Source organism: Sus scrofa, chromosome 7 (genome assembly GCF_054392235.1).
Source record: "Sus scrofa isolate SSC_HxYL_T2T_F1_AM1 chromosome 7, Sscrofa_HxYL_maternal_Yorkshire_Landrace_v2.0, whole genome shotgun sequence".
In the NCBI taxonomy this organism is placed as follows: domain Eukaryota; kingdom Metazoa; phylum Chordata; class Mammalia; order Artiodactyla; family Suidae; genus Sus; species Sus scrofa.
Window position 1 is genome coordinate 50,596,714 of NC_139389.1, and position 27,722 is coordinate 50,624,435.

At 43.4% G+C, this 27,722-nt stretch overlaps 1 protein-coding gene across 6 annotated transcripts in view; it reads right to left on the reverse strand.

The window, feature by feature from the left end:
- Positions 1-27,722, reverse strand: part of TNFRSF21 (TNF receptor superfamily member 21) — a 99,851-nt gene that overhangs the window by 26,628 nt on the left and 45,501 nt on the right. For 2 of the 6 annotated variants that reach the window (XM_003128430.5, XM_084968314.1), the window contains exons 4-6: positions 26,253-26,518; positions 5,854-6,082; positions 1,898-3,334 (exon numbers count right to left, since the gene is read on the reverse strand). In XM_003128430.5, coding sequence (XP_003128478.4) covers positions 3,105-3,334; positions 5,854-6,082; positions 26,253-26,518 — 725 coding nt within the window. In that variant the 3' untranslated portion in view covers positions 1,898-3,104. Of the gene's footprint in view, positions 1-1,897; positions 5,231-5,257; positions 6,083-26,252; positions 26,519-27,722 lie in introns of those variants that run through there. The other 4 variants (XR_014810248.1, XR_014810247.1, XR_014810249.1 and 1 more) reach the window with 4 other exon arrangements.

Sequence of the window (27,722 nt, forward strand, 5' to 3'; positions counted from 1 at the left end):
TAATGCTGCTGAAGTTGCTTTTGTCATTGTTTTTTAAGAAAAGCTATCATAGGGAGTTCCCGTCATGGCGCAGCGGAAATGAATCCGTCTAGGAACCGTGAGGTTTCAGGTTTGATCCCTGCCCTCGCTCAGTGGGTTAAGGATCTGGCATTGCCCTGAGCTATGGTGTAGGTCAAAGATGCTGCTCGGATCTGGCATTGCTGTGTCTGTGGCGTAGGCTGGCAGCTACAGCTCCGATTAAGCCCCTAGCCTGGGAACCTCCATATGCTGAGGGAGCAGCCCTGGAAAAGGCAAAAAAAAAAAAAAAAGAAAAAAGAAAAAAGATTCAATACGATAAAGTGTAAAGCACTTTGTAAAGTATAAAGTTGTATAAATGATTAATAAAAGCATCCCCAAGCGGTGAATAATTTACAAGCTTAATCACCATAATGCTGATTCATTCATTTATGAGGTTTTCAACTCCCACATAAATTAAGTGACAATCCTGAAATCCTGTGAAAAAGAGAAAAATCAGTCTCCACCGCTACTGTCTAGGACCCATTCTGGTGTGCTTTCATTTTTGTGAAGAGTTTCTGTCTCTGGTGACAAAAGAGGAAGGGAACTTGGCCTGAGAAACATGCAGCCTAATTCCAGGATGACTTTCTTGAAACCAGCCACATGGAAGTGGACAAAACCAGAAAAAACCCCGTTCATGACACTGACACGGGGGTCCACGTATTCAGATGGGCTCACTACTTCCAATTTCCCACTGAAAGAGGAACTCAAAGTTGCTGAGCTTTGGGCTGTCAGAATTCTGTTGAGCCAGGGTTCCCAAGCTAAGAGGGACATGCAAGGAAGTATAAAACATAATAGCACGTAATATATCCAACCAACATAAGATGTTACCCTTCTGTACTGCCAAGAAACCTCCTGGAGTTATTCAGAGGCAATGAGGTTTCCCATAGAAGCCTGTGAACGTGTACAGACCGGCCCATGCGTGTTAATTTCCTAGATGAAAATGCATAAGAATATACTTTAAGGCCTCATCAGCATTTGAACCTCTCAGCCTCCAAATCCTCCTTTTTTCTCTTTCTTTTTTTGGCCATGCCCATAGCATGAAGAAGTTCCTGGGCCAGGTATCAAACCTTCACCACAGCAGTGACTCAAGGCACTGCTGTGACAATCCTGGATCCTTAACTCCCTGAGGTACCAGGGAATGTCCCCCAATTCTTTCTTTTTTTAAATTTTTTTTATTTTTTAGGGCTGCACCCACAGCATATGGAAGTTCCCAGGCTAGGGGTCCAATCAGAGCTGTAGCCACCAGTCTCCACCACAGCCACAGCAACACAAGATTCCAGCCACATCTTCGACCTATACCACAGTTCATGGCAATGCCAGATCCCCAACCCACTGAGTGAGGCCAGGGATCGAACCCACATCCTCATGGACACTAGTCAGCTGCACCACAACGGGAACGCCCCTTCCCTTAATTCTTAAAATAGGGACAATGCCAAAAACAGGTGTCTCAGATTGACTCCCTCCTAAAACTAGGAAATAACCTGGTCATCTTCAATACTTGCAAATCCTTCTCTGTAAATTTCCAGGTACTTTTCCAAACATAGGTCTTTGCTAATGTGCATGATTTGCAGATTGGAAAGGCTGAGGGTTTTGCTTTTGTCTTTTTTTCCCAACACCTGTGGCACGTGCATGTTCCAAGGCTAGGGATTAAACCCATACCACAGCAGTGACCTGAGCGGTCCCAGTGATAACACTAGAGATAACACTTAACCCTCTGTGCCACCAGGGAACTCCAGGGCTAAGGTTTTAGACTACACAGAGTTTTCCAAGAGACTAATCAAAGAGCTGTAACTCGAGCACACGAACAAGGCAAGGATTAAACAGACACAAACTACTCAAGTAACAAACACCTAATATTTATTAATAAATTAGTACACTTGAAGGCATTATTCTGACATCAGTCTCTCACCACGACCCACAAACCCGGCCCACGCAAAGGGAGTCCACACCACCTTTGCAGTAGAATCTGGCAACTGAGCATTGAGAGTACGTTTATAAATGGGAGCAGAGTTGTTGCAAATATATCAGACAAGAGTTCGTACAGCTGCAGCCATTTTTCATTAAAGTGAATGAAGGAAGGAAACCCACCAAGACCAAGGCGTGGAGGGCAGACTGGACCTATTGACTATATGTGTATAAAAAACAAGACATCTTTTAAAGCAAAGCTGGGCAAATTCCCTTTGGAACAGATGCCGGTTATCACCGGCAACTTGAGTGTGACTTTCCAAAGTGCAGCAATAGGTTCCAGAACAGCTCGATCCCTAAAAGGTGAAGTTCAAGTTCTTTGGTGGCCCAGTGGTCAAGCCACTCAAATGGCAAGTCGTGATGGCTTGTGAGGATTTCATGTCTCCAGCCCAGAGCAGATTAGCATAAGAGGAGCACAAGGAATCAATGCATTCTACATGGTGTTCAGGTGAAAAACCATACAATCAGCAACAGTGTGGTCAAGTTTCAGCCATGAAGATGAACTATACAACAAGGCATAGTAAAAGGATAACTCAAACTCTAATTGCATTACAGTAACTCAACGGGGTCTTCCATTACTTGAACCCTTAAGAAAATTCGTAAATGACAAATAATAAAATAGTAATAATAATAATAATGATAAAAGCAGATGCGGATGCTGAGACAGGAAGACGACTTACAAGAGGCCATGACACTTGTTCAGAAGGTGAGAGCCTCACAACCCAGCGTGAGGGAAGAGCCACACCGCATTTGTTTGTGGTACATGAAGTGACTTTAGCGTGCACAGAACAATTTTGAGAATGCATGAGAAAGCAAGACGGAGAAAACACGGACTCTAAAAACCAAAGAAAAAGTTCAGTGGTGGTTATCCTGCAACAGTTGAAAAGGCTTAGAAGTGAGCGTCCCAGAAGGGTTTTAAAAAAGAGAGAACTCAAAACACTGGCCATATACTCTGTTAAAGACACACACACATATACACACACATACCCCAAACCAAAATTTAAAAACAAAACAAAACAAAACAAAAAAATGCCACCCTGCCACTAAATGGAGTCATCTCCAGAGTGTAGTAGCCTCGTGTTCTACAACAGGTCGGGGAGATGGCTATAAACAGAGTCCAGGAGGGTCTGGCTGGCTTCCTGGCTCTTGACTCCAATAATCTCAAACAGCCGGTCCAGCTTGTCCTCAGCCTGAGGAATCTCCTCGATCACCCGCAGCTCCTCAGGGTTCAGGATGTGGAGCATGTCATCAAAAATAGGCTGCAAGTCGCAGGGGTCCAAGCGGACCTGTCGCAACACTGTGTCCTTCTTTTCTGCAGGGAAGAGGGAAGGGAGGGGGGGACAGCTGTAAAGGGACTGTGTTGGGGGACAGAGGAGAGCTAAGGTGACAGCGACCCTCTCCCACTGCACCTCCCCCACCCCTCCCAAGGTGAGTGAGTGAACCTCCAGCACATTTGAAACAGCACAGCTGCTTTCACGGACGTTGCACATAAGATAACAAACAAGATTTGCCTAATAGAGATCAGACAAGGATCTGCTTGAATGGCTTGTGGATGTAACAAGACATTTCCTGAGGAGTTTTGGTTGTGGCTCAATGGTAACGAACCCGACTAGTATCCATGAGGACAAGGGTTCAATCCCTGGCCTCACTCAGTGGGTTAAGGATCCAGCGTTGCTGTGAGCTGCGGTGTCAGTCGCAGATGTGGCTCGGATCTGGCGTTGCTATGGCTGTGACGAAGGCTGGCAGCTGCAGCTCCAACTCAACCCCTAGCCTGGGAACTTCCGCATGTCGTGGGTGAGACTCTAATTAAAAACAAAAACAAAAAAACCCCAAGATGTTTGCCTAGACTCAAATGACTTCTAAGTTCTTCTAATACTCAGGAGAATGCTGAAATACTTAAAGAAGTTTACAGAAAAAAAAAAAAAATTAAGATTCTAAACTTCAGGACTTTCCCCATCTGTAATGTGTTAATAAGCAAAGATAACCCAGGCCTTCCCCTCCATCATTCCAAGTCAATAATCTGCTAATCTGACCTTCTAATTACACTGCCATATTTTTAAGCTAAATAAACTGCAAAGAGCAAGAGCACAAAAATAAGAAAATATTGCTTCTCGGGTCATACCTTACAACAGGGTGAGGAGCTAAAACTTTTGTTACCATCATAAAATGCTTTCTTTAAAATATAGCATGTAGCATCATAAATTATAAACTAAGATGTCTATCGGTTTGTAAAAATAAAATCAATAAAGTATAAAATATAAATACATAAAATAGAACTTATTTTAAAATATATAAACCCTAACATAAAATATAACCCTTTCAGGAAAATATCACTGGTACTACTCAAATTAGGACATTTCTACAAAAATCTGTCATCAGTATAGCGTACATGCTAATTCCCTACCCTGTAATTAAAAACGGCAAGCGGTAAATTATTTACCAAAGGTACCAATCTATAATGTTTAAAACATTATTTGCCACCAAGCTTCACAGAACGAGTTTTAATTTGAGTCACTAAAACCTATACTTCAGACTCTCAAGATAAGCAATACCTGAAATCCCTGGATTCTGCAAGCCTGGTAAATCATTTGCCAAAAAAAAACCTGCCCGATGACATGTTATCAGACCTTCCCCGAAACACACACTTGATAGCATCGTAGGATAAATGGTGACCGATACTCCTGGACACGGGTTCCTGGCCAGACAGTTGGGGCTATCAAGATTTTCTAGGTGGGTCCCGACTGGCTAATGACGTGGTTTCTCGCAGGCCAGTCTCACCTCAGAGTTCAGGGCAGGTCATTCAAATGACCCAACGCCTCCTGGAATGGGGAACCCGTGGAGGGGAAAAACCCAGGCACTCTTTTGGGGGAGGTTTAAAAATGAATGCAGAGGAGGGATAAATTAAGAATTGGGGATCAACTTTAAAAAATTATAGAAAACAATACTTAAAAATCATTCTAGTTGATGAAATTCAAAGCTTTGGGTAAGTCCAATAAAGAATATTCTTTGGGAGTTCCCATCGTGGCTCAGTGGTTAATGAATCCAACTAGGAATCATGAGGTTGCGGGTTTGATCCCTGGCCTCGATCAGTGGGTTAAGAATCCAGCGTTGCCATGAGCTGTGGTGCAGGTCGCACACGCGCCTCGGATCTGGCATTGCTGTGGCTGTGGCCTAGGCCAGCGACTACAGCTCCAAAAAGACCCCTAGCCTGGGAACCTCCATATGCCGAGGGTACGGCCCTAGAAAAGACAAAAAACAAAGAATATTCTTTGGAAAATAAAAGAATTTGTGGTTCACAAATACACACTACTATATATAACATAGATAAACAACAAAGGGAGTTCCTGTTTAGCTCAGCGGTAATGAACCCGACTAGTATCCCTGAGAATGAAGGTTTGATCCCTGGCCTTGCTCAGTGGGTTAAGGATCTGGCATTGCCATGAGCTGCAGAGTATGTTGCAGATGCCCCTTGGATCTGGTGTTGCAGTGGCTGTGGTGTAGGCCAGCAGCTGCAGCTCCTCTTTGACCCCTAGCCTGGGAAATTCCATATGCTGCAGATGTGGCCCTAAAAAGACAATCCCCCCCCCCCCCCCCCGCCAAAAAAAACACCTACTGCACAGAGAACTATATGCAATATCTTATAATAACCTATAGCGGACAAGAATCTGAAAAAAATACATGTCTGTGCGTGTGCGTGTGTGTGTGTGTGTGTGTGTGGGAGGGGTAACTGAATCACTTTGCTCTACATCTGAAACACTGTAAATCAATTATGCTTCAGTAAATAAAAGTAAAAAAAAAAAAGAGTGAATTCATGTTGGGAGCCATCTGTACCTTTGGTTATAAAGGAGCCGGTCCTGCTCAGCGCGGAGGAGCCGCTGGAGGTGGAGTCACAGCGCAGGAGGGGCTCGGACTCATCCACGAAGAAGCCCTTGTTCTTATCCAGCGGGGAGGGCTCCACCGTCAGCAGTGTGGAATTCTCAAGCTTTGTGTTGGGGCTGGGGATGGGGCTTGGGCTGAGGGGGCTGGGGCTCATCGGGAGAGCCAGTTTGTCGGTTTCCAGCTGTGGACGAGAACAAGAAATTTTTATTTACTTCAAAAATTATAGATGGAGTTCCCATCGTGGCTCAGTGGTTAACGAATCCAACTAGGAACCATGAGGTTTCGGGTTCGATCCCTGGCCTCACTCAGTGGGTTAAGGATCCAGCGTTGCTGTGGCTGTGGCCTAGGCCGGCGGCTACACCTCCGATTCAACCCCTAGCCTGGGAACCTCCACATGCCGCAAGAGGGGCCCAAGAAATGGCAAAAAAAAAAGACTTAAAAAAAAAAAGACTTTAAAAAAAAGACTTAAAAAAAAAAACAAAACCCAAAATTATACAAACTATAATGGAAAAGAATCTGAAAAAGTACATCATGTGTATACATATATACACATACATATGCACACACACACCCTGAACCACTGTGCTGTTCACCAGAAACCAACATGACCTTATAAAGCAACTATACTTTAATTAAATAAATAAATTTTAATTTAAAATTTATGGAGAAATGTAATTCTCAGACAACTTTTTTTTTTAGCTTTTTAGGGCAGAACCTGTGGCATATGGAAGTTCCCAGGCTAGGCGTCAAATCGGAACGGCAGCTGCCAACCTGTGCCACAGCCACACCAACACCAAATCTGAGCTGCGTCTGCAACCTATACCACAGTTCATGGCAATGCCAAATCCTTAACCCACTGAGCGAGGCCCTAAAAAGCAAAAAAAAAAAAAAAAAAAGCTTGAAAAAGATAATGAGACAGGAAAACCCCAGAGGCAAAAGGGGCTGGAAGCTGAGAGGGAGGACCACCCCGCTGGAGCCAATGGGAGGCCTCTTCAGGATGCAGTGGAGACCACAAAGCCTGCATTCTGCCGTGCGGCAGGGGTGGTGGGTGGGGGTGGCAGTGATGCTCAGGGAAACAGCAAGAAGGCAAATAAACATGACGGTTACAGAGGGAGACAGTGAGCGGATCGTGACCTCTCTGGCTGGTGCTTGGGGGCTGGATTTGAGAGAGGCAAGAATTTCCACAGAGAGATCAGTTAGGAAGCCAGGCGAGGTATGATCGTGGCCTGTCCCAGGGTGCGCAGTGGAGATGGGAGGAAGTGACAAGTGGGATCGCCCCATTTTACAGGTGAAATGACAAAGGCTTGGGAAGGTGCACAGATGCTGGGAGAAAGCCAGGGCTCAATTCAAGTCCCTTGGCACTCCACATTACAAATCTGACAGGCACTAGTGGCATCTCGGAGTCAGCTGGCTTTGGCTTTTTTTTTTTTTTTTTTTTTTTTGGTCTTTTTAGGGCCACACCTGTGGCATATGGAAGTTCCCAGGCTAGGGCTCCAATTGGAGCGACAGCTGCCAGCCTACACCACAGCCACAGCATCTCAGGATCCAATCCGCATCTGTGACCTACACCACAGCTCACAGCAATGCCGGATCGTTAGCCCACGGAGCAAGGCCAGGGATCAAACCTACATCCTCACAGATACTAGTCAGGTTTGTTAACCACTGAGCCGTGCCAGGAATTACTGGTTTTATCTTGTTATTGGTTCCTCAGAAGTGGAAGGAAATCTGGGAGCCATGTGACCAGATGATGCAGGGCAGGGTTCAGGGAGTGATGTGTGCTCTTGCCAGAGCTATTAATCCCCCATCATTAGAAACCTCCGGACTCCACTCCCACATGACCAGTGACACATCTTCAAGTTCCTCCATCAAGAAGACACTGACCCTCATTTCAACGGATGACGCTGAACAGTTAGCTGTAAAAGGCAAAAAATACAGCTGCCTCTTGTTCAACCTCTAAGGCCTGAGAAATCCTTGCAACAGAGGGCAGATTCTGAAGACCTCTGGTGACAGCCCATCGAAAGTCCCAACAGGTTTTCCTCCGTAAAACCGCCCACATCCTGCTTCTGCTTCCGGTACAAGATAAGACTTGGATACCATGCCTTCCCATCAGCCTCTTTTGATCCGCAAACAAGTTTTACGGGTATATTTTTAAGATGTGAGTCCATTAGGCCCTGGCACATGCCCCTCCTCCCTGAAAATGCACACTGCCATTCATGCCAACACGCTTTTTTTTATTCACTCAGTTAAACAAAGAGCACTTGTCTACACTCTGGTTCTCAGGGATAGTACACTGGACGACACGGTCAGTCAATATAGGGCACTGTTCTGGCTTTTAAAAAGAAATTCCCACCCACAAATCACATGCCAACAGACTAAGAAGTCCACCCACCTATTTCCTGAACTCAGTTCAAAACTTTAAATATTTAATCCCCCCGCCTTGCTTTGTGCCAAAGGATCTTATCAGTGGAAATGAAGCACATGAGTTCTAACATACATTAGCAACACAGAATGCGGAGGTGATGCTGGCTAATAACTAATTGTGAGTCAAATGAATGGGAAAATCCACTAAGAATGGTTTTAATATCTCCACAGTGGTGCTAACAACCACAGCAAAAGCCAGAGACCATCTGACAAGCATCTTTCTAGAAAATCTATTCTGCTACTAAGTATAGCTGATCCTTCACTATGAGGAGGATACATAGTAGCTGGTCATATTCCAGACTTCTCTGAAGTTACTTGCATTTTTTTCCTATAAGAAAAAGAAACGCAGGTGTGTGTGTGTGTGTGTGTGTGTGCGGGCGCAGAATGGACTGGGAGTTTGGGGTTAGTAGATACAAACTGTAACATTTAGAATGGATAAGCAATGGGGTCCTGCTGTACAGCACAGAGAACTATATTTAATCACTAGTGATAGAATATGATGGGAGACAAGAGAAAGAATATATACATACATATATATGTATATATAGATGTATGACTGGGTCACTTTGCAGTATAGCAGAAATTGACAGAACATGGTAAATCTACTACAATAAAAAAATGGTTAAAAAAGAAAAAAATTGCCCCTAGAAACTCCCTTTACCTTAATATTGACAATATCCATCAAAGTTGGTTTGTGGCACTGCAGCTCAAGCATTGTATTACCTGTGCTTCCTCTGACAAGTAATTGAGACCTCAGGATAGGCGGAAGACATTATTTTATGAGCACAGAGAGTTAATAGTTCAGTACTGAGTTTATAGCAAATAAACAGAACTTATAATAAGATTCAGATGTTAAAAAAGAAGACAAATACTCTAACAAGAAAGCTAGATGTCCATAGCAGATGGTTTTATCCTCTTGCAAAAGATCTGAACATAAACTTATCAAAACAATCACAAAATAGATCCTAGGTAACTGGATTTATTTCTTTTTTTCTTTAGGCATTCCAAATTCTCTACAGGGACATATTAACTTTTATAATTAGAAGAACAATGTTCTTTTAAAAAGCAGTCACCACCTCCGTTAACTTTGAAAATGCTGTGGCTGTAGCAGCCCTTATTTACATTGGTAGCCAAGGAACAGATCGTTCGAAGATCATCTCCTTGGCTGAGCTCCTCTCTATCACAGAAACAAAAGGCCAAAACTCTTCCCCAACTTACTGCCATGAAGCAAATACTAAGACTTAAAGGCCTCTGGAAAAACTTGGCCGATGAAGGCAATCAACCAATCAGTGGACCAGAGCCACAGCAATGCAGGATCCTTAATCCACTGAGCAAGTCCAGAGAGTGAACCCACATCCTCATGGATGCTGGTCAGGTTCGTTAACCACTGAGCCACAAGGGAAACTACTGACTTTATCCTTTTATTGGTTTCTTGGGAGTGGATATTTGAAGTCCCTTCGGAGAAACTTGAAAAGCAGTGTTCTTTTTGCTCTGTTGCCAGGAGGTCATCATGCTAACTTAGAAGACTCATTTGAGAAATAAGGTAGAAACAGTAAGACAGACCAAAAAGGGGGAGAGGGCAGGGATAACGAGGGGTGAGCTCCCCAAATAACCCAAATCCACACAAAGGTCTGTTGTGTGAACCTCAAAGGACGCAACTTATTTTGGCCAAATGAGCCCCAAATGTCCCCCTAATTAATTTCTTTTTTTAAAAAAATTTTTAATGATTTTTATTTTTTCCATTATAGCAGCTTTACAGTGTTCTGTCAATTTTCTACTGCACAGCAAAGTGACCCAGTCACACATACACATGTACATTCTTTTTCTCACCTTATCCTCCACCGTGCTCCATCAAAAGTGACTAAATATAGTTCCCAGTGCTATACAGCAGGAGCTCATTGCTTATCCACTCCAAAGGCAATAGTTTGCATCTATTAACCCCAGATTCCCTGTCCATTCCCGCCCCTCCTGATTAGTTTCGATGCAAATCCACTTGGTCCTTCCAGATATTCTATTAATCCAAACTGACAAGGGAAGAGAGATAAATGGTTCACCTCACTCCACATTTGAGCCACACCTTAAGCCCCACTGGGGACCTGCCTACTTGCCTTTCTGATTGCCAGTACCACTGAGCACAAGGAACCATCTGAACAGATTAGGTCAACAGGTATCGACTGAAATCTGTGGGCTGAATGTTTCTTGGGCTGCAGAGGTTAGAGCAGTGGTGGTGAGAACAGTGAGTTAACTTGCCCTGGAAGGCCTGGAATGAACCACTCGTGTCCCTGCAACTCTCCACACCTCAACCAGCAACTCAACTCCACGTGCCCACAGTGGGTATGCGATCAAATCACAACCAGAAACTGAAGCTCGGAAGGCACTCTCCTCTTTTAATAGCAAAACCAAAAACATTTCCCTGGTGCCTGGCCTTTCCTAAGATGACACGTAGTGGCAGGCTGAAGGGTTCCTCCAATCTTGGGAAGGGTGAAGCCATGGATGGTGAAGCCAAAGTCATGGCCAGGGTGGTATGTAAATGAAACAAGAGTTGGGGCTCCTTTTTTTCCTCTCCTAGGGAGAAGTGTTCCTGAAGATACTCTGCCAACAGGGAGGAGTGGAGGGTTCTGGCCCCAGAAGCCTTCTTTTCAGCCTGTTTCATGATCTTCACAGTTGATTCCTAAAAATCAAAGTCATGACAATCCTGGAACACCATGGCAAGGGAAGAAAGGAAATCTACAGCTAGCTGGGTGTGTGGTCTTAGGAAAAAACCACACCCCTTTTCAGATCTGTTTCCTCATTTCTAAAAGAAAAAGGCTACTCTAGGTCTTTCTCTGTTCAAATTGTTTCTTGTTTATCTTCACCATGGCCCATTCATTCTCCCCTCTTCCCCACCTGCAGACCCCAACTCCTTTTCTCCTTCCAAGTTATTCCCAACTGGTTCCTCAACTAAGGTTTACCACTGAGTTATTTTCAATTACTACCCAATTACAATCTCCCTGGGGTTGTACAATCTGTTTTCATAAAACTAATTAACAACTTTGATGCATCAGTGATCCTCTGAAATGAAGCCTTAATTACCCAGACTGGATGCCCCTCACCAATCTGCTAAAATGGTTCAACTTAATCCCTTGGCTCTTGGCATCTCACTGTCGGATTCCACGAGACCCTTTTCTGCCCCCTCTGCAGCCAGATATGCCTGATAGACTCAAGAAAAAAGCTCCTTACACTCAAAAGTCGCCCTTTCAACTGAACTTTCCCTCCAGACCTCGTCCAACACTTAGAAAGAAGGAAGGATTCTTATGCTACATTTGTGAACATTTCTATCACTTTAATGATGGTTTTCAAAATCCCGTTTGCTAAATTCAATGGACACTAATTGCTATTCCATCTGAGTGAACCAACTGATTACTCAGACCCAGTAAAACAAAGAGAGACTTTAAGAAATAAGCCACCACCAGTACTGTGCTAAATGATTTGGCGTGAAATACATGGAATCCTTTTGATGTTAAGGTAGCTCTTCTGAGCCCCGTTTTATAGATGGGAAAACTGAGGCTCTAAGAGGTTCAAGTAACCAGCCCAAGATCACAGAAGCCAGGATTTAAGATCAGGTCTGGTCTAGTTTCCGAGTAATCTTCTTTGCTGAGCTATGTCACTTTCCTGTCTGGACTCACTGTACTTAGAGAAACTGACAGACCCTGGAAACTCAATACAAGACATCACATGGCCACAAGGGGTGGCCTTGGCCCCTCAGCCAGGGCGAAGGGTCTGCAAGAACCTTAAACTCAATGGCAGACCTTGCCCTCCAGCTGGATGACTGTCCTGAGCCAAAGGTGAGCGATTATGTAAATACCAGATACTCCAGCTACAGCCAGTAACTTTGGTTTCTATTAGAAAATACGGGCAGAGCTTCTGTGCCTGCCTGCTTGCACTTCTTACAAGCGTTCTATCCTAATAAATGTTTCTTGCTTAAAAAAAAAGAAAAGAAAAAATATGTCAGATCCCAACAGATCAGTGACTATTAAAAAAACAAACAAAAAAAACCAAATTCAATTTCCACTAAAGGTTTATGTCAAAGGAATTACAGTCACAAATAAAGACATAACTGCAACTATTTAAGGACGATGATATTATCTCAAGCTTGTTTCTCCCGCTCTCCCAGTTGCCCAAGTAATCAAGATCAAATTAGATTTCATGGCCTCCAATAGGCGCATGCAGTTACATAAGACTGGGCTCTGATAAAGAGCACTTGCCTCTTTGCCATAGAAATCGCTCTCTTTTTTCCTAAAAAGGGCTGCACCTGCAGTATATGAAGTTCCCAGGCTAGAGGTCTGGGAAGCAGAGCTGCAGCTGCTGGCCTACACCACAGCCACAGCAACACCAGATCTGAGCCACATCTGCGACCACAGCTCACAGCAACACTGGGTCCTCAACCCACTGAGAGAGACCAGGGATCAAACCTGCATCCTCATGAATACTAGTCAGGTTCGTAACCTGATGAGCCACATTGGGAATTCCCATGTAAATATCTCTTGACATCTGGGTGTATGTAGTACCTACATTTAGAGAACAGATAATTGGGGACGATCTGTTATCCCTACATGGTTCCAGGACTTCAGATTTAAATGAGGGTTCAGATAGTCAGGGTTGCTGGCTCTATCTCAAAACGTTTATCTACTCAATTTCCAAGTTCAGATACTAAAGAAAACCTGCAAATGATGATTTCTCCCTTAACAAAATAGAATACACAGCCCCCCCCAAAAAAAACAAAGGCCGGCGGGGTAGGGGGGATAGGTAGGTTTCTTTAAAGTTCCTGATAACAGGAGACAAAGACTTGAACAATTCTTCTGAGTATGAATTCTTATCCAATCCAACCTAGGGTAAGGGGTCTCAAGAAAAATACAATCCAAATTTACTCAGCAAAATTTTTTTGCCAGTGGAGAGAAAAAAAACGCAAAGGAAATGGAGGAGATGCTGATTCCTAAACCAAAAACGAAGGGTTAGCTGTTGTAAGAAATTTGGAGGGAAGCTTTAGAAACAGGACTATGAACTGGAAACCTACATACACATATAGAGAGACAGTAAAAATGTCAACACGTGAGTCATTGCTGAGTCTAAGTGGTAGGGGATGGGTGTTTGTTGCACTTTAACTTTTCTTTGTTCCCTAAGTCTTATTTTTAAGTTAGGAAAATAAACACATTAAAAAAAAGAAGGGCTAAGGGCCAAGTAATCTTAAAACAAGAATTCCCCAAACTTTTCCTTGGTTTCTGATTTTGTAGTCTTTTGTTGACCTTCCTTCTTTCTTCTCCAGCCCAACCCAGACCATAGGAAAGAGAGGCAAAGAAGTACTTCTACTGCATAAGGAAGAGCGCTAACACTTAATTCTATATCATCCATTAGCAGGTGGACATGGCTGCATTATGGTGTCTAGATCTCTCTGGAGTCACTAGAGGTCATGGGGTGGAAGCAGGAACAGGAGTATGATGCTAAGATGCCCTGTTCAGCTTCCCTGGAAACCCCTAAACTGGACCGCAGAGGTAGCGGAGATGAGGGAACACAGCTATGTGCTGCCCAGGTGAGCTGGGAGCCAAGAACAGAAACTGCACAACAAACGCACGTGCCCTCAGGAGGCTCAAAGGAACTTAACTGAAACCTGCCAAAACCACTGGGACATTATTTTCTTCTTCTTTTTTTTTTTTTTTAAAGGGCTGCACCTGGGGCATGTGGAAGTTCCCAGGCTAGGGGTCAAATTGGAGCTATAGCTGCCAGCCTACATCACAGCCACAACAACATGGGATCCAAGCTGCGACCTATGCCACAGCAACACCAGATCCTTAACCCACTGAGCGAGACCAGGGATCGAATCCTCACCCTCATGGATATTAGTCAAATTCTTAACCCGCTCAGCCCCAGCAGGAACTCCTCACTGGGGAATTATTTTAAAAGCCAGCCTGCACCCACCCTAGATCTGTCCAGGCATAGGCTAATGAAGATTTTGTTTCAACTGCAACCTGACCTAAGACTCCATTTAAACATTAGCCCAGGTTAGCCAGCCATGGTGTGTTTCTCTCTTAAGTTTCCCAAGCCCCGGAGTTCCCGTCGTGGCTCAGTGGTTAACGAATCCGACTAGGAACCATGAAATTGCAGGTTTGATTCCTGGCCTCGCTCAGTGGGTTAAGGATCTGGCGTTGCCATGAGCTGTGGTGTCGGTTGCAGATGCAGCTCGGATCCCGCACTGCTGTGGCTGTGGCATAGGCCGGCGGCTATGGCTCTGAATCGACCCCTAGCCCGGGAACCTCCATATGCTGCGGCAGCGGCCCAAGAAATGGCAAAAAGACGGAAAAAAAAAAAAAAAAAAAAAGGTTTCCCAAGCCCCAATCAGGGCAGTTGCTGTAGTCTGGTGTATTTCTATCATCTGCTAACTCCGATCATGTCTACGAGCTAATTTCAAAAATCAAATTCCAAAGGCTACAAAGCCCTCTGCGTTTAAGCCAAGGTGTGGCTGGCTGGTGGACAATCTTTGCCTTAAGAGAGCTGGGTGCAGGGAGAGAAGCCACAGGAAGCTTTGCGGTACAAAGCTGCCAGAGCTGGTAAGAACCAGCTGGGTCCGGAGGGAAGCGAGGAGGGCGGGCCGCCCAGCTGCTGGCGCTTGTGTCTGCAGGCTGTCCGGGCTGCTGACATCAACCGTAATGCTGCAGCCCTGAGCTGACTCACTGGACCAGCTTTCTCAAAAAGGGAAGTGAAGATAGTGAGTCAGGGGCTCCCTGGGTTCAGAGCCGAGCTGGTTCACACTCAGCGGGTTCACGCTGAGCCGTATTACAAGCCCAGCCCCATCGGTACAGGAGATTGTGCTGCTGGAAATGACTTGGGTTTCCCTAAACCTCACTTCAGAAGATCTATTAGGAAGCCTTTCCTATTTTTTTTAAAAAAAAAAGCCTTTGGACAATTCTAACCATGAAGAAAAGTTGCTCGAATCTTACAAGCTTGCCTTACAAAAAAAGACAGAAATCTCAAACTATACGAAAGGAGGTCTTGCGCTTTTCTTTTTCTTTTTTTGCTTTTTTTTGCTTTTTAGGGTTGCACCCATGGCACATGGAGGCTCCCAGGTTAGGGGTCTATTTGGAGCTACAGCTGCTGGCCTACACCACAGCCACACCAACGCCATATCCTTAACCCACTGAGCGAGGCCAGGGATCAGACCCGCAACCTCGTAGTTCCTAGTTGGATTCATTTCTACTGAGCCACAACGGGAACTCCAGGTCTTATGCTTTTCAAGTTTGCAAGGCACCTGTGTAGTTAAGAGGCCTATGGAGAGCTGCTGTACAGTAGCTTTGTCCTTTTAATTGGGGTACACTAATCTTACGGTATTTTCCCACCCAACCCCAGACTGAGATATTGCTGCTCCAAGGGGCCTTGGGCAGCGGCCAGTAAAGTTATTTTAATGGCTGCCTTAAAGTTTGCAAGGGTTCTAATGAAATAATCTACCTGATGCTAAATAAAGGTTTTAGAATGTTCAAAAAACCTCCATATGCCATGTGTGCAGCCCTAAAAAGAAAAAAAAAATTTAATGGGGAAATCAGGAGTGACAGCTCTCTCTCCCAAGGAAACGGTGAGGAATAAGTGACTAAAATGTTTCAAAACAATGAAACCCACTGCTGACGGTGATGCAATTCTTCATCAGCAAGTATATGTGTTTTTGGCACTTGGGTTATAACAGATCAAGAGACAGTCTCATGAATGTAGGATGGAGAAGCTAGGCTAAAACTGAAAGCTATTGAGCTTTGTCTGAACATAAGTTTTGGCTTTCAAAAAAAAAATATGATATTCGATGGAGAAATTAAGCTACTTTCCACAATATTGATTCTGATTTCCCTCCAATACACTTTTAAGAAAGCCAATAAAGGTGTAGAAAATGTCATTAATTAAAGAGACTCAGCCTTTTCTGAATGTTGAAACACTGTGTCTCAGGTGTGTGTGTCGGGGGGGGAGCCCGCTTCAATTCCCCCATATGGCAGTTTCACAGAAAACATTCTAACGTTTAGCCCACATAGGCATCCCTCCTATAAAACTGCAAGCATCTTGAGAGACGATTCCTGGTTTTTATGTTTTGGGAGGTGTGTGTGTGTGTGTGTGTGTGTGTTTTCATTTAGCATCTCCAGTACCCAGTACAGGGCTCAAAATAAGTGTTCCATTAATGTTTGCTAAATAAATTGCTTGTGTTAAACCATTTCATCTTCAAAGGCTACTGGGGAAAAAAAAAAAAAAAAAAAAAGCAGGTGTAAGCATGTGGGGGAGGGAGGGAGGAAGATGAGGAGGAGGAGGGAAGGTATATTAATCCCAAGATCCCAAGAATCTGTTTCCCAGGCTTTTCTCCTTATAACCTACACATTTCAAGCTCAACCACCATGTTCCTATGGTGCCTACTTTTTTTTCACATTTTAACATCTCTGAAATAGGGATGTATCTTACAACTATAATTGGCAATGTTTCTATTGCTTTCTTAGTGGTACCTATAATAATGGTTTACCTGTCATTCAACAAAACAGAGAAACATATCTTAATTCTTTTTTTTTTTTTTTTTTGGCTTTTGTCTTTTTGAGGGCCATATCCATGGCATATGGAGGTTCCCAGGCTAGGGGTTGAATCAGAGCTACCAGCTGCCGGCCTACACCACAGCCGCAGCAACATGGGATCCAAGCCGTGTCTGCAACCTACACCACAACTCATGGCAACACCAGATCCTTAACCCACTGAGGGAGGCCAGGGATAGAACCCGCAACCTCATGGTTCCCAGTTGGAGTCATTTCCACTGCGCCATGATGGGAACTCCAATATATCTTAATTCGAATACTGACCTATATCCCACAGGCCCATGTAGCTTGCGAGATAAAAGCAGATGCAAAGCACGCAGACAGTGTTTGGGACACCACAGTTACTCAGCAAACAGGGGGTCCCTTTTTCCTTAATGTACATTTACAGAAAGTGGAATGGTCCTGCTCTTGAATCAAAAAAGGAGAGTGTGGAGTTCAAGTTCCAACACAGAAAACAGTAGCTAAAATTTACTGAGCCTTCCTAGTAGATGTCAAGTGTAAGACTGGGCATTAACAATCATTAACTCTACTATGAACAAACATTCATCTCCAGGGGCCTGCAAGATTAGCTACGGATACAGGAAGTCAAAAGTCACATCGCTGGTAACGCATCTTAACCAACGATGGTTATCTCCTCTCGGTTCTTGGAGATTCCAAGTTCCAACTTCAACATCTGATGTGAAAAGGGCCATCGAACCTCATTCGGGTACCTTTCATATCGCAGAACAAAGAGCAGTTCTGGCAAGCTTGCTACTGCGCCAAACAAAACGAGGTTCTAGGTAAAACAGACGTTCTTTGCAGAGTCCAAAGTCTGAGAAGCCCTTAGAATGAACGAGCAGGCAGGGTGCCCTGGACAGAAACCAGATGCAAAAGTCTTGGAAAAGAAGACCAAGATATGATCTTGAAAGAAACTAGTCTGGTTTTTAAAAAGAATGACTTTCAGATGGAAATATATATATGGATACATATATATTTATATATGCCTATATTTGTATTTGTTTATTTGTATATACATATTTGTATATCTGTATATATATATTTGTGTATCTGTATATCTATATTTATGTATATCTGTATATTTATTTATGTATATCTGTATATATATTTGTTTATCTGTATATATATATTTGTATATCTGTATATATATATTTGTGTATCTGTGTATATATATTTATGTATATCTGTATATTTATTTATGTATATCTGTATATTTGTTTATCTGTATATACATATTTGTATATCTGTGTATATACATATTTATCTGTATATATATATTTGTGTATATATATTTGTTTATCTGTATATATACATATTTGTTACATATATTTGTACATCTTCTCTTATTTTCTGGTGGGTCGAGTACCCCAGCCTTCTGATGCTTATAATTCCCTGATGTACACTTCTATCATAACACTCGCTTATCCCACTGAATTGTAATTATTTTCACATGCATCTGCCTCTCAGAGCTATTGAAAGGCACACATCTTTCTTCTTTACATAGTACCAGGCACACAGCTGGCGCTCCACAAAAGCTTGCTAACTGAATGAAACCTTAGAATACAACAATGGGTAGAATGGCCTGAAATGTCATTAGAAGTCGAAAGGCTTATTTATAGACACGGCTTCTTTGTATACAATGACCCCTTTAAGAACAAGCATCCCTAAAAGTACCTGGGCCTGTTGTGTGTCAGCAATGCCCTTACAATGTCCCCTTCTCACCACCCTACAAGTTCCCCAGAGCCTGTAGGCACTCCCCACAAATTAAGTAACTTGACCTGAAATGACCCTCTGGGCAGTGGTCACACAGCAGAAGGCAGGAGCTGGATACGAGTTTAATATCTTAAGGCCTTAGGACAGTAAGACCTATGACTGTTTTAGAAAATAGTCATACCTGTTTTCTAAAAATTCTGTAGCTAGGTATGGTGATGGATGCTAACTGCAGTGATCATTTTGCCGTGTCTGCAAACATGATATCATTATGTCATAGGCCTAAAACTAACATACTGTGGTAAGTCAATTATACCTCAATTAAAAAAAGAAGAACTGCAAATAAACAAACAAAATCCCTGCTTTCTAAGAGATGCTCAACTGGCAAATTAAAGATCAAGACAAATCTGAGTAGACAAAAAGCCAAGAGTTGACGGTACAGCTGGGATGTGCCTCAACTCGCTCTCACTATATTAAATTTCTGAAACTAGCTGGTTTCAGACCATAGATAAAGACAGCTGCACCATGCAGCTGGTAAAGCAAAAGAATTGGTAACTGTAGTTCCCTCTGCACGGGAGTGGTGGTCCGGTCCTTGCCAAAACAGAATGTCCTGTGCTCGCCTCGCTGTTAAGATTCTCTCGGTTGATGATACAGAGCAAGAGCACCCAGTCTGCACCCGGTCCTCTAGAGTTAGGGACAGGGGGGTAGAAAGAGGGGGAAAATAAACCTCTCTCCCTGGGATGCGGGTCTCCTACAGGGTTTTTAGAAAGGACAAAGAATCTCTAACCAAAAAATCCTCCTACTGCATAGACGATAACAACAACAACACGGGCTTCCAAGGAACTAGTGGTTACAGCAGGTGTAGTTTTAGTGGGAAGAATGAAATACCCAAAGCCTTTGCCTAACCCACATCAGCTCTTCTTGTGAACCTCTGGTCAATGCGGGCAGCTAAAGTAACATTTTTATTATTTCAAATGTGTGTGGTTGTTGTTAATATAATTACCTTAAAATGTGCATAAAATGCTCTTTTCCTCCCTTTCTCAAAATGAAACTACAAGGGAATGCTGGAAAAATTCAAATCACCCTTCTTCCAAACCTAGCCCCATAAGCCTCACTTTCGTACCTCACCTTTTTTTTTTTTTTTTTTTTTTTTTTTGGTGGTGCCTATAGCATGCAGAAGTTCCCAGGCTGGGGACTGAACACATACCATAGCAATGACAACACAGGGTCCTTAACTGGATGAGCCACCAGGGAATGCCTCATACCTCACTTCTTTACCTCCCACAATTTAACAAGACATGATCTGATTTAATTCTGAAAACCATATGTATTCCCATTTTAAGTAGAAAAATCTGAGTCAGAGAAATCATTTGTCCAAGGTTTTCCTATAGTTTAAGAAAAAAAAAAAGTCCAAGGTGAGAGGGGAACAAAAAAGAAATGAATTGCACTGGGTAAGCCTACCTGAATATACAATGTCTTGAAAAGGAGAAGAAGAAAAAAAAAAAAAAAAAAAAGCATGAAAGGAAACCTAGAAATTCAGTTGCTCATGCTCAATTGTGCTGCCGTTTTCTGATGGCACCCTGTCTCCATACCCACTGTCACCTCTGTTTCTTCAGTAGAGAAAACATCTCAGCCTAGGAACGCTCACTCAGGCAGTAAGGAATAAATATTTACAGTTAGCTGGAATGTCCAGTTCTTGGGCACTGAAGGCAGATGGCAACCCTTGAGCTCAAGTTAAGCAGTCTTAGAACTGGCCGTCATCTCTCCCAACCAGTGGCTAAGTAACCCTTAATGGGCCAGATTTAAAAGATCTATTTATTAGAGTTCCCACTGTGGCTTAGCAGTTAACGAACTCAACTAGCATCCATGAGGACACACGTGTTGGATCCCTGGCCTCGCTCAGTAGGTTAAGTATCCGGCGTTGCCATGAGCTGTGGTTAGGTTGCAGACACGACTCAGATTCCCTGTTGATGTGGCTGTGGTGTAGGCTGGTGGCTAGGGGCTCCGATTGGAGCATAATGCCAATAGCTGGGAACCTCTCTACATGCCACGGGTGCAGCCCTAAAAAAGACCAAAAATTTTTTTAAAAAATTTAAAAAAGGATCTGTTTATTATGTAAGCTGGACCCAGTCAGGAACAGTCTTCCACCTCTCTTGCCTCTAGAGCCTAGAAATAATTGCAAAGGCTGAATTGATATTCCACCAAGAGCTTTCTGTGGGTCATAGTCCTCTAATTTCACAGCAGCTCAGAGGACAGGCAATGATGGTGTTGCCATTTTCTTAGGAAAAAGCTGAGGCAAAGAGGCCAAGTAATTGCCTGTCCCCAATGGGAAATGTTGCCTGAACACCTCTCTCCGCCCTGACACCCCAATTCAGAGCCTTAATGCTGATAAGATGTAGAGCCAGCAATCCTTCCCCCCCCCACCCCCCCCCGCCCCGAGTGCTTCCTTAGATTAAACATACATACGTCTCTTCCCTGCAACGGTAAGCTCCCCTGACAGCAGTGACTCCATCTTCCTCATCTTTGCATTGCCCAAAGTGCCTGGTATGATATTGCAGACGTAATTTATTATGTAATATAGATTTAAAAATAAAATCGCATGCTTGCCTTTGCTCCTGAGCAAGGGAAACCTGAATCCAGGCAAGAAAGTACTGAAAGAAAAACAACTGCCAAGCTTAAGTTCCATTTTCCTGCTATCCTTTAGAAACAAAGGGCAAATAATGCAATTTAATTAGTCAGTGGGCATTTTTCAGACAAAGCAAAGCAGGGTTTATTGCTGGAAACCTCCACTTCATATTCTTAAGGCCAAAGGAAGAGGATCTCAGGCAGAAAAGGGGAATGAGGAACAAGAGAGATCAGTAAGCAGGTAAAAGTGGATCCTGACTGTGTAAAGCCATAATAATTATGCCTTTGGGGAGTTAAGAAATGTGCAACGTTAAAATTTATGACAACAAAAACACAATGCAAGGGAAGGATAAATAGGAGTAAAGTCTTGTAAGGCTGTTGTACCTCCGAAAAACACTAAAAAGTCCATATAAAATAATGTGTAATAATAATTCAAGGAGGCATGTTATAATCTCTAGCGTATCCATGAAAAAAAAAAGCAAAAAATGTGTAACTAGCAATTTATTAGAAGAGGAAAAGTGGAATAATAAAAAATGCTTCATTAGCAAGAAAAGAAAAGGAGGGAGAGAACAGATAGGACAAATACAAAACAAATAATAAGATGGCAGCTTTAAACCCAGATTATGAATAATTATGTTAAAAATGTAACCATACTGAAATTCTCTAATTAAATGACCAAAACAGAATCGAACTTTTAAAACCTTAAATATATGCTACTTACAAAAGATTTTCTTTAAATAAAGTCACAGGAAAAGGATGGGGGGGGAGATAACAAAATTTGGAAGGCTGTATTAGGTTTTTGTTTTGTTCTGTTTTTTAAATCGTTTTGGCAAAGTCCCGGTAACTTTCAACTATGGTCCCACTGCTTTCCTGCTTCTCCCTAAAGCTCATGCCCTGGAAAAGAAGAATAGAGATGATTCTGGAAGGCTGGGTTCCGTTTCCACGTGGGAGAGCTTACTGAAAAACCCATCTCATGTCTCAGATAGAGAAGGACAGAGTCAAGCAGATGAACAAATAAGCTGTGGTACCTCCGGACAATGGCGTATCCCTCAGTGAAAACATCCTGTATGATGTTATAATAATGGATATATGTCACTCTACACTTGTCCAAACCCAGACAATATACAACACCAAGAATGAACCCAACCCACACGGCTACACCTGAGGCACGTGGAAGTTCCTGGACCAGGGATCAAACCTGCGCCTTAGCAGCGGATAGCAGTGATCGGAGCCTCTGCAGTGACAACACCCGATCCCTAACCCACTGCACCACAAGAAAACTCGATTTTGTTTTAAACCTAAAAAACTGCTCTAAAAATTTGTCTTTTTTAAAAAATTCAGAGGACAATAGGACAGTACACCGAAAAGTAAATTTGAACACATTTTTTCATTTGTTATTGTATTTAAAAAAAAGAAGCAGTCAGACTCTGGATGTGTTTAATTAAAAAATGGCTAATAAACCACCATGGTTAATCATGGACTGGCTGTTCCTGACAAACGCAACTACAGGGACGCCAGATCAATTCTTTGAGATGAACATAATACAGGTGTTCTCAGGCTCATGAATAGGAAAAGACATGAACCGTTTTCAGACACGCAGAGTCATTTTTACACATTAAGAGTCCATTAACTCCCGGGGCAAAGTCTCAAATTGTTAGCAGTGCCACAATACACCCAGAATACGAATCCACCAGAAGATGGAAAGACTAAGCCTCAATTATGCCCCCTGTGTCTGAGTCTCTTGTTCAACTTGACAGATCCCAGAGATAAACTATGAACCAACTGTGCAATTAATAAGAGCTGGCAGCCAGAAATCCATGCTCGTTGGCTATTAAAATTAGAGTCAGAGCTGGGTCCACAGCGTTGCCAGACAATGACGGACACAATGAAAACATAGAACCAGAAGCTTCATACTTCCTTCTCAGCCTCCACCCTAACAAGCAGGCTACAGTGGCACCCAGGAGAAAGCTCTAGGATGTCTTGATGCCACTGCTTCTTAGAAAATTACAACAAATAGATACTAGAATTGTTTTCGTATATTAAGATAAGGGGAAAAAAAAAAAACTAAAGGGAACAAAGTTTGGCACTTAGGGAGTAGGTGTTTTTATTTTCCTATTTATTGGCCCAGTGATTTTTGCTATAATCACTCTCCCTGACATGCAGTCTCCTCCGTGGAGATGGCGCCTTTGGGTCCACCTTTTCCAGCACCTAAGGCAGTGCCTGGAATAAAGGAGATGCTCCATCAACATTGATGAAACTCAGTAGAACCCTCAGAGGACCACACAAAGGTCAGCTGGTATGGATAATACCACCATCACTATCTCTCCCAAGAAAGAAGTACCTTAAAGACTAGGTCCAAATTCTAAGGGACGGCTGAGCATACACAGAGAAACACAGACCTGCAGAAACGGAAAATGAAGCAAGTTTTAGGCAAACCTGCCCAACATTACAAAGCTCAGTCAGCCCTGCCAGGAAGGCAGGGAAACCACTCTCTGCTCTTCCTCAATTAAAATGAGAATAGTTCCTTCTCTCAATTTAACACAGTAAAACAAAGCCCTACCTCCAACCCTTTCTAAGGGTTTTAAATCACACAAGTCCTGTTTTCATTATAGAAAGTAATTTAAAAAGTCACTTCTAATTCTACCACCTCGATTTAATAACGTAACAGTAACATTCATGCTTTTTCATTTTCTTATGTTTATATTTGCTTTTTTCTAATGAGAAGATCCTTTTGAACCATTAACAGTACCTCTCAATCATCCTTCCACCCTAGTAAATGTTCCATTTAACCAAATCCTGACATTGCATCAATTACATTTGACCTTTCTTGGAGGCATCAGCAAGGAGATCCAGTGCAGATACTAGATCCAAGGAGACATTTATTCTCAAGCATCTAAATCCTTCTTCAAATCTGCTGCTTCAAATCCTGCTGTATAGCATAAGGAACTGTATCTAACCACTTGTGAAGGAACATGATGGAGGATAATGTGAAAAAAAAAAGAATGTATAACTGGGTCATTTTGCTGTACCGCAGAAATTGACAGAACACTGTAAATCAACTATCATTAAAAAATTTAAAAACAAAACAAAACCCTGCTGCTTGTCCTTAGCAGTTCTTTCCTTAAAGCTGATGCTCCAAGCAAGCACAATAATATTTTGCTTCTGGAGTCCCTTCATCTGAACTGCAGCCATTTCACTTAATTGGAGGTCACACCTCTTCTTTTCCTTTCCCCAAATCCAGCTCCTCAAAGCCTTCTTTTCATTGTGAACCATACTTAACTGAGATCATTTCTCAGAAAGTCACAAGGCACGGATGTGTGCCTTTGAATGTTGACCCCAGCCTCTCTTAGTCAATCTTTTTTTCTGAAATTCCACACTTCAAAGAAGTTAAAAAACACACCAGAAACTTTAAAGATCCATTGACTGCAGAGTCAATCAGCACCAATACATTTTTATCCAGACATTAGATAAAAGATCCATCAGATGAATATCTACTTCAGTAATGAAGACACACTACCCTGTTCCTGTAAAACAATAAAGGCTTTCGGATTTCTTAAATATAAAAAATGAAGTCTCTTGACATACAAAATTCAGTGCAGAAATGATAGTAGATTAGAGCGGATGGCGGGGGTGGGGAGTGGGGGGGGCACGTATCTCTCCAGCTCTTTTAGGTAATGAGTTGAGATCACTGGAAAAAAACCTCAGGCAGAATGGCCTTTGAAATTTTAAAGTGGATTTTACGAAGTCTCGGCTGCAGTGTTTTTACTTTGAGAATATACTGCGAAACGTTCATCAAAATCTGTGAGAAATACGATTCAACAGCCAAACGTGTACTTAACCCAGGGCCTTTCAGGGAACCACACTATGATTAAGGAAGGCTAAGTAAAACGAGGGTCATCATAACCCATGAATTGTAGGATATCTTTAATGCATCAGGCATTTCATACACCTTCTCCTCCCTTAATTAACCCTAGAAATGTGGCTTACAAGGGAGATGACAGAGGCAGAGATCGCTGAAGTAACCTACCCCGGGTCACCCGGCCAGAATTCAAATCCAGTGCCGTGTGACTCCAAAGCCAGGATTCATGGACCAATGACTATAAATGAATCACACTCCTGGGCCCCCTCAGTGTCTCCCTGACCAGCCCAAGGAGAAACGTCAGTTCTGTTGCTAACTGCTGCCAGCACCACCTGCCTGGTCAGGAGGTAAGAGGGAGCCTGAACCCCATCACAGAAAACATCCTCTGGACAGGGAAGTGAATAGAAAAAAAAAAAAAAAAAAAAAAGGTCTTCCTTCTTGTTTTTGTTCAGAGTGTGTTATGCAAAATGAGGCTGTAAATTGGGTAACGAGGAAGAGATGGAGAGGCTCAGTCTGACCCTAGGATCCACCCCACCCAAAGGCAATGATTCTCAACTCTGCGCATTAAAATCACTTGGAAAGCTTTTAAAAATATTGATGCCTGAAAATACTGATTCCTAAGTCCTCCTAGAGATGCTAATTTGACTGGTCTACGGCAGGGTCCAAATATCAGAATTTTTAAAAGTTCTCTAGATAATTAATGAAAACCACTGAGAAGCACTGGCCTGGAAGAGGGTGTGTGTGTGTGTGCGCGTGTGTGTAAACCTAAACACCTACTATTAGTTATTTTCCCTTATCACACATACTTGGTAAAATCGGACGGCGCAGGGACCTAAGGTTAGTGGCAAAGACAGACGAGCCAGGAGTTCCTGTCGTCGAGGTGCAGTGGTTAACGAATCCGACTAGGAACCATGAGGTTGCAGGTTCGATCCCTGGCCTCGCTCAGTGGGTTAAGGATCCTGCGTTGCCGGTGATCTGTGGTTATGTTGCAGAGGCAGCTCGGATCCCGCGTTGCTGTGGCTCTGACGTAGGCCGGTGGCTACAGCTCCAATTCGACCCCAAAAGCTTGGGAACCCCCATATGCTGCGGGAGCAGCCCGACAAAACGCAAAAAGACCAAAAAAGAAAAAAAAAAGACAGACAAGCGGGCTGCATTACCTGGGTGGTATCTTCCATCAGGCCCCGGATCTTCTCCACGACATCGTTGCGCCGGTGCTGGCGCAGAGCGCTGATTAACTGGGCCAGGCTGGCCTCGGGACCCCGGATGGTCCAGTGCTGCAGCGCTGCGTACGCCCGCTCGTGGTCCGCCGTGTACCCGTTGGAGAAAGCTGCCACCTCCCTCTCGCTGGCATTACACAGAAACTGATAGATATCCTTCCACTGGCTTCCTACTTGGGCTGCTACAAGCTTCAGGATGTCGATACCTAAACCAGACACGAAAGAAAATAAAACACGAATACAGGCATGTGAAATCTCTCCATAAGGCCACTCTGTTTTAAGGAAACGAGAGAAGCACACTTTCCCATCACTGGAGCCCTTCCGAGGCCGGCAGTGCCTTCTTAGAAGCACGGGGCACACACAGCCTGTGCTGGGGACTGGTTAGGTACCCTCCTGCCACTGTCACCTCCTGGATGTGAAACCAGAAGAGCAACCTGGAAGTATAGTAAATCACCCCTAAAAGATGTTTTGAAAGCCAAATCCAAACTAAGTCACCAGAGCGATTCTGTGTTGCTGCTAAAAACACCTGGAACCCAAAAAATCTGAGACTTCATTTTTCATGAAATGAAGAAAAAGCTAAGCCACCGGTTCAAACTACAGTGGAGCGAATCCCACACTGTCTGGGGCAGAGGGGGTTCCGAGTCTCCCCATGGTGTCCATGAGACCCGCTGACAAAATACCCAGCTAATCCCACCCAGTGGAAGCATTCTTTAAAAACGTCTAACCTGGAGTTCCCGTCGTGGCGCAGTGGTTAACGAATCCGACTAGGAACCATGAGGTTGCGGGTTCGAGCCCTGCCCTTGCTCAGTGGGTTAACGATCCGGCATTGCCGTGAGCTGTGGTGTAGGTTGCAGACGCGGCTCGGATCCTGCATTGCTGTGCCTCTGGCGTAGGCCGGGGGCTACGGCTCCGATTCAACCCCTAGCCTGGGAACCTCCATATGCCGAGGGAGCGGCCCAAGAAATAGCAACAACAACAAAAGACAAAAAAAAAAAAAGTCTAACCTCTTATCCTTTACAAGCCTTTTTTTTTTTTTTTTTTTTTTTTTCCTGTCTTTTTAGGGCTGTGCTCTCAGTATATGGACGTTCCCAGTCTAGGGGTCGAACCAGAGCTGTAGCTGCCTGCCTACACCACAGCCACAGCAACGTAGGATCCAAGCCATGTTCGTGAGCTACACCACAGCTCACGGCAACAATAGATCCTAAGCCCAGCTGAGCAAGGCCAGGGATTGAACCTGTGTCCTCATGGATGCTAGTAGGATTCGTTACCTCTGAGCCACCCAGAAACTCCTCATGCCTTACAATCCTGTGCTCAACCAGCAGTTTTCTGATTATTAGTCAGTCTCCTAAGTTGACTTGTACAGTTACAGTGAAGATAACAGCAAAATGACAGTGTAATAATAATAGCCGT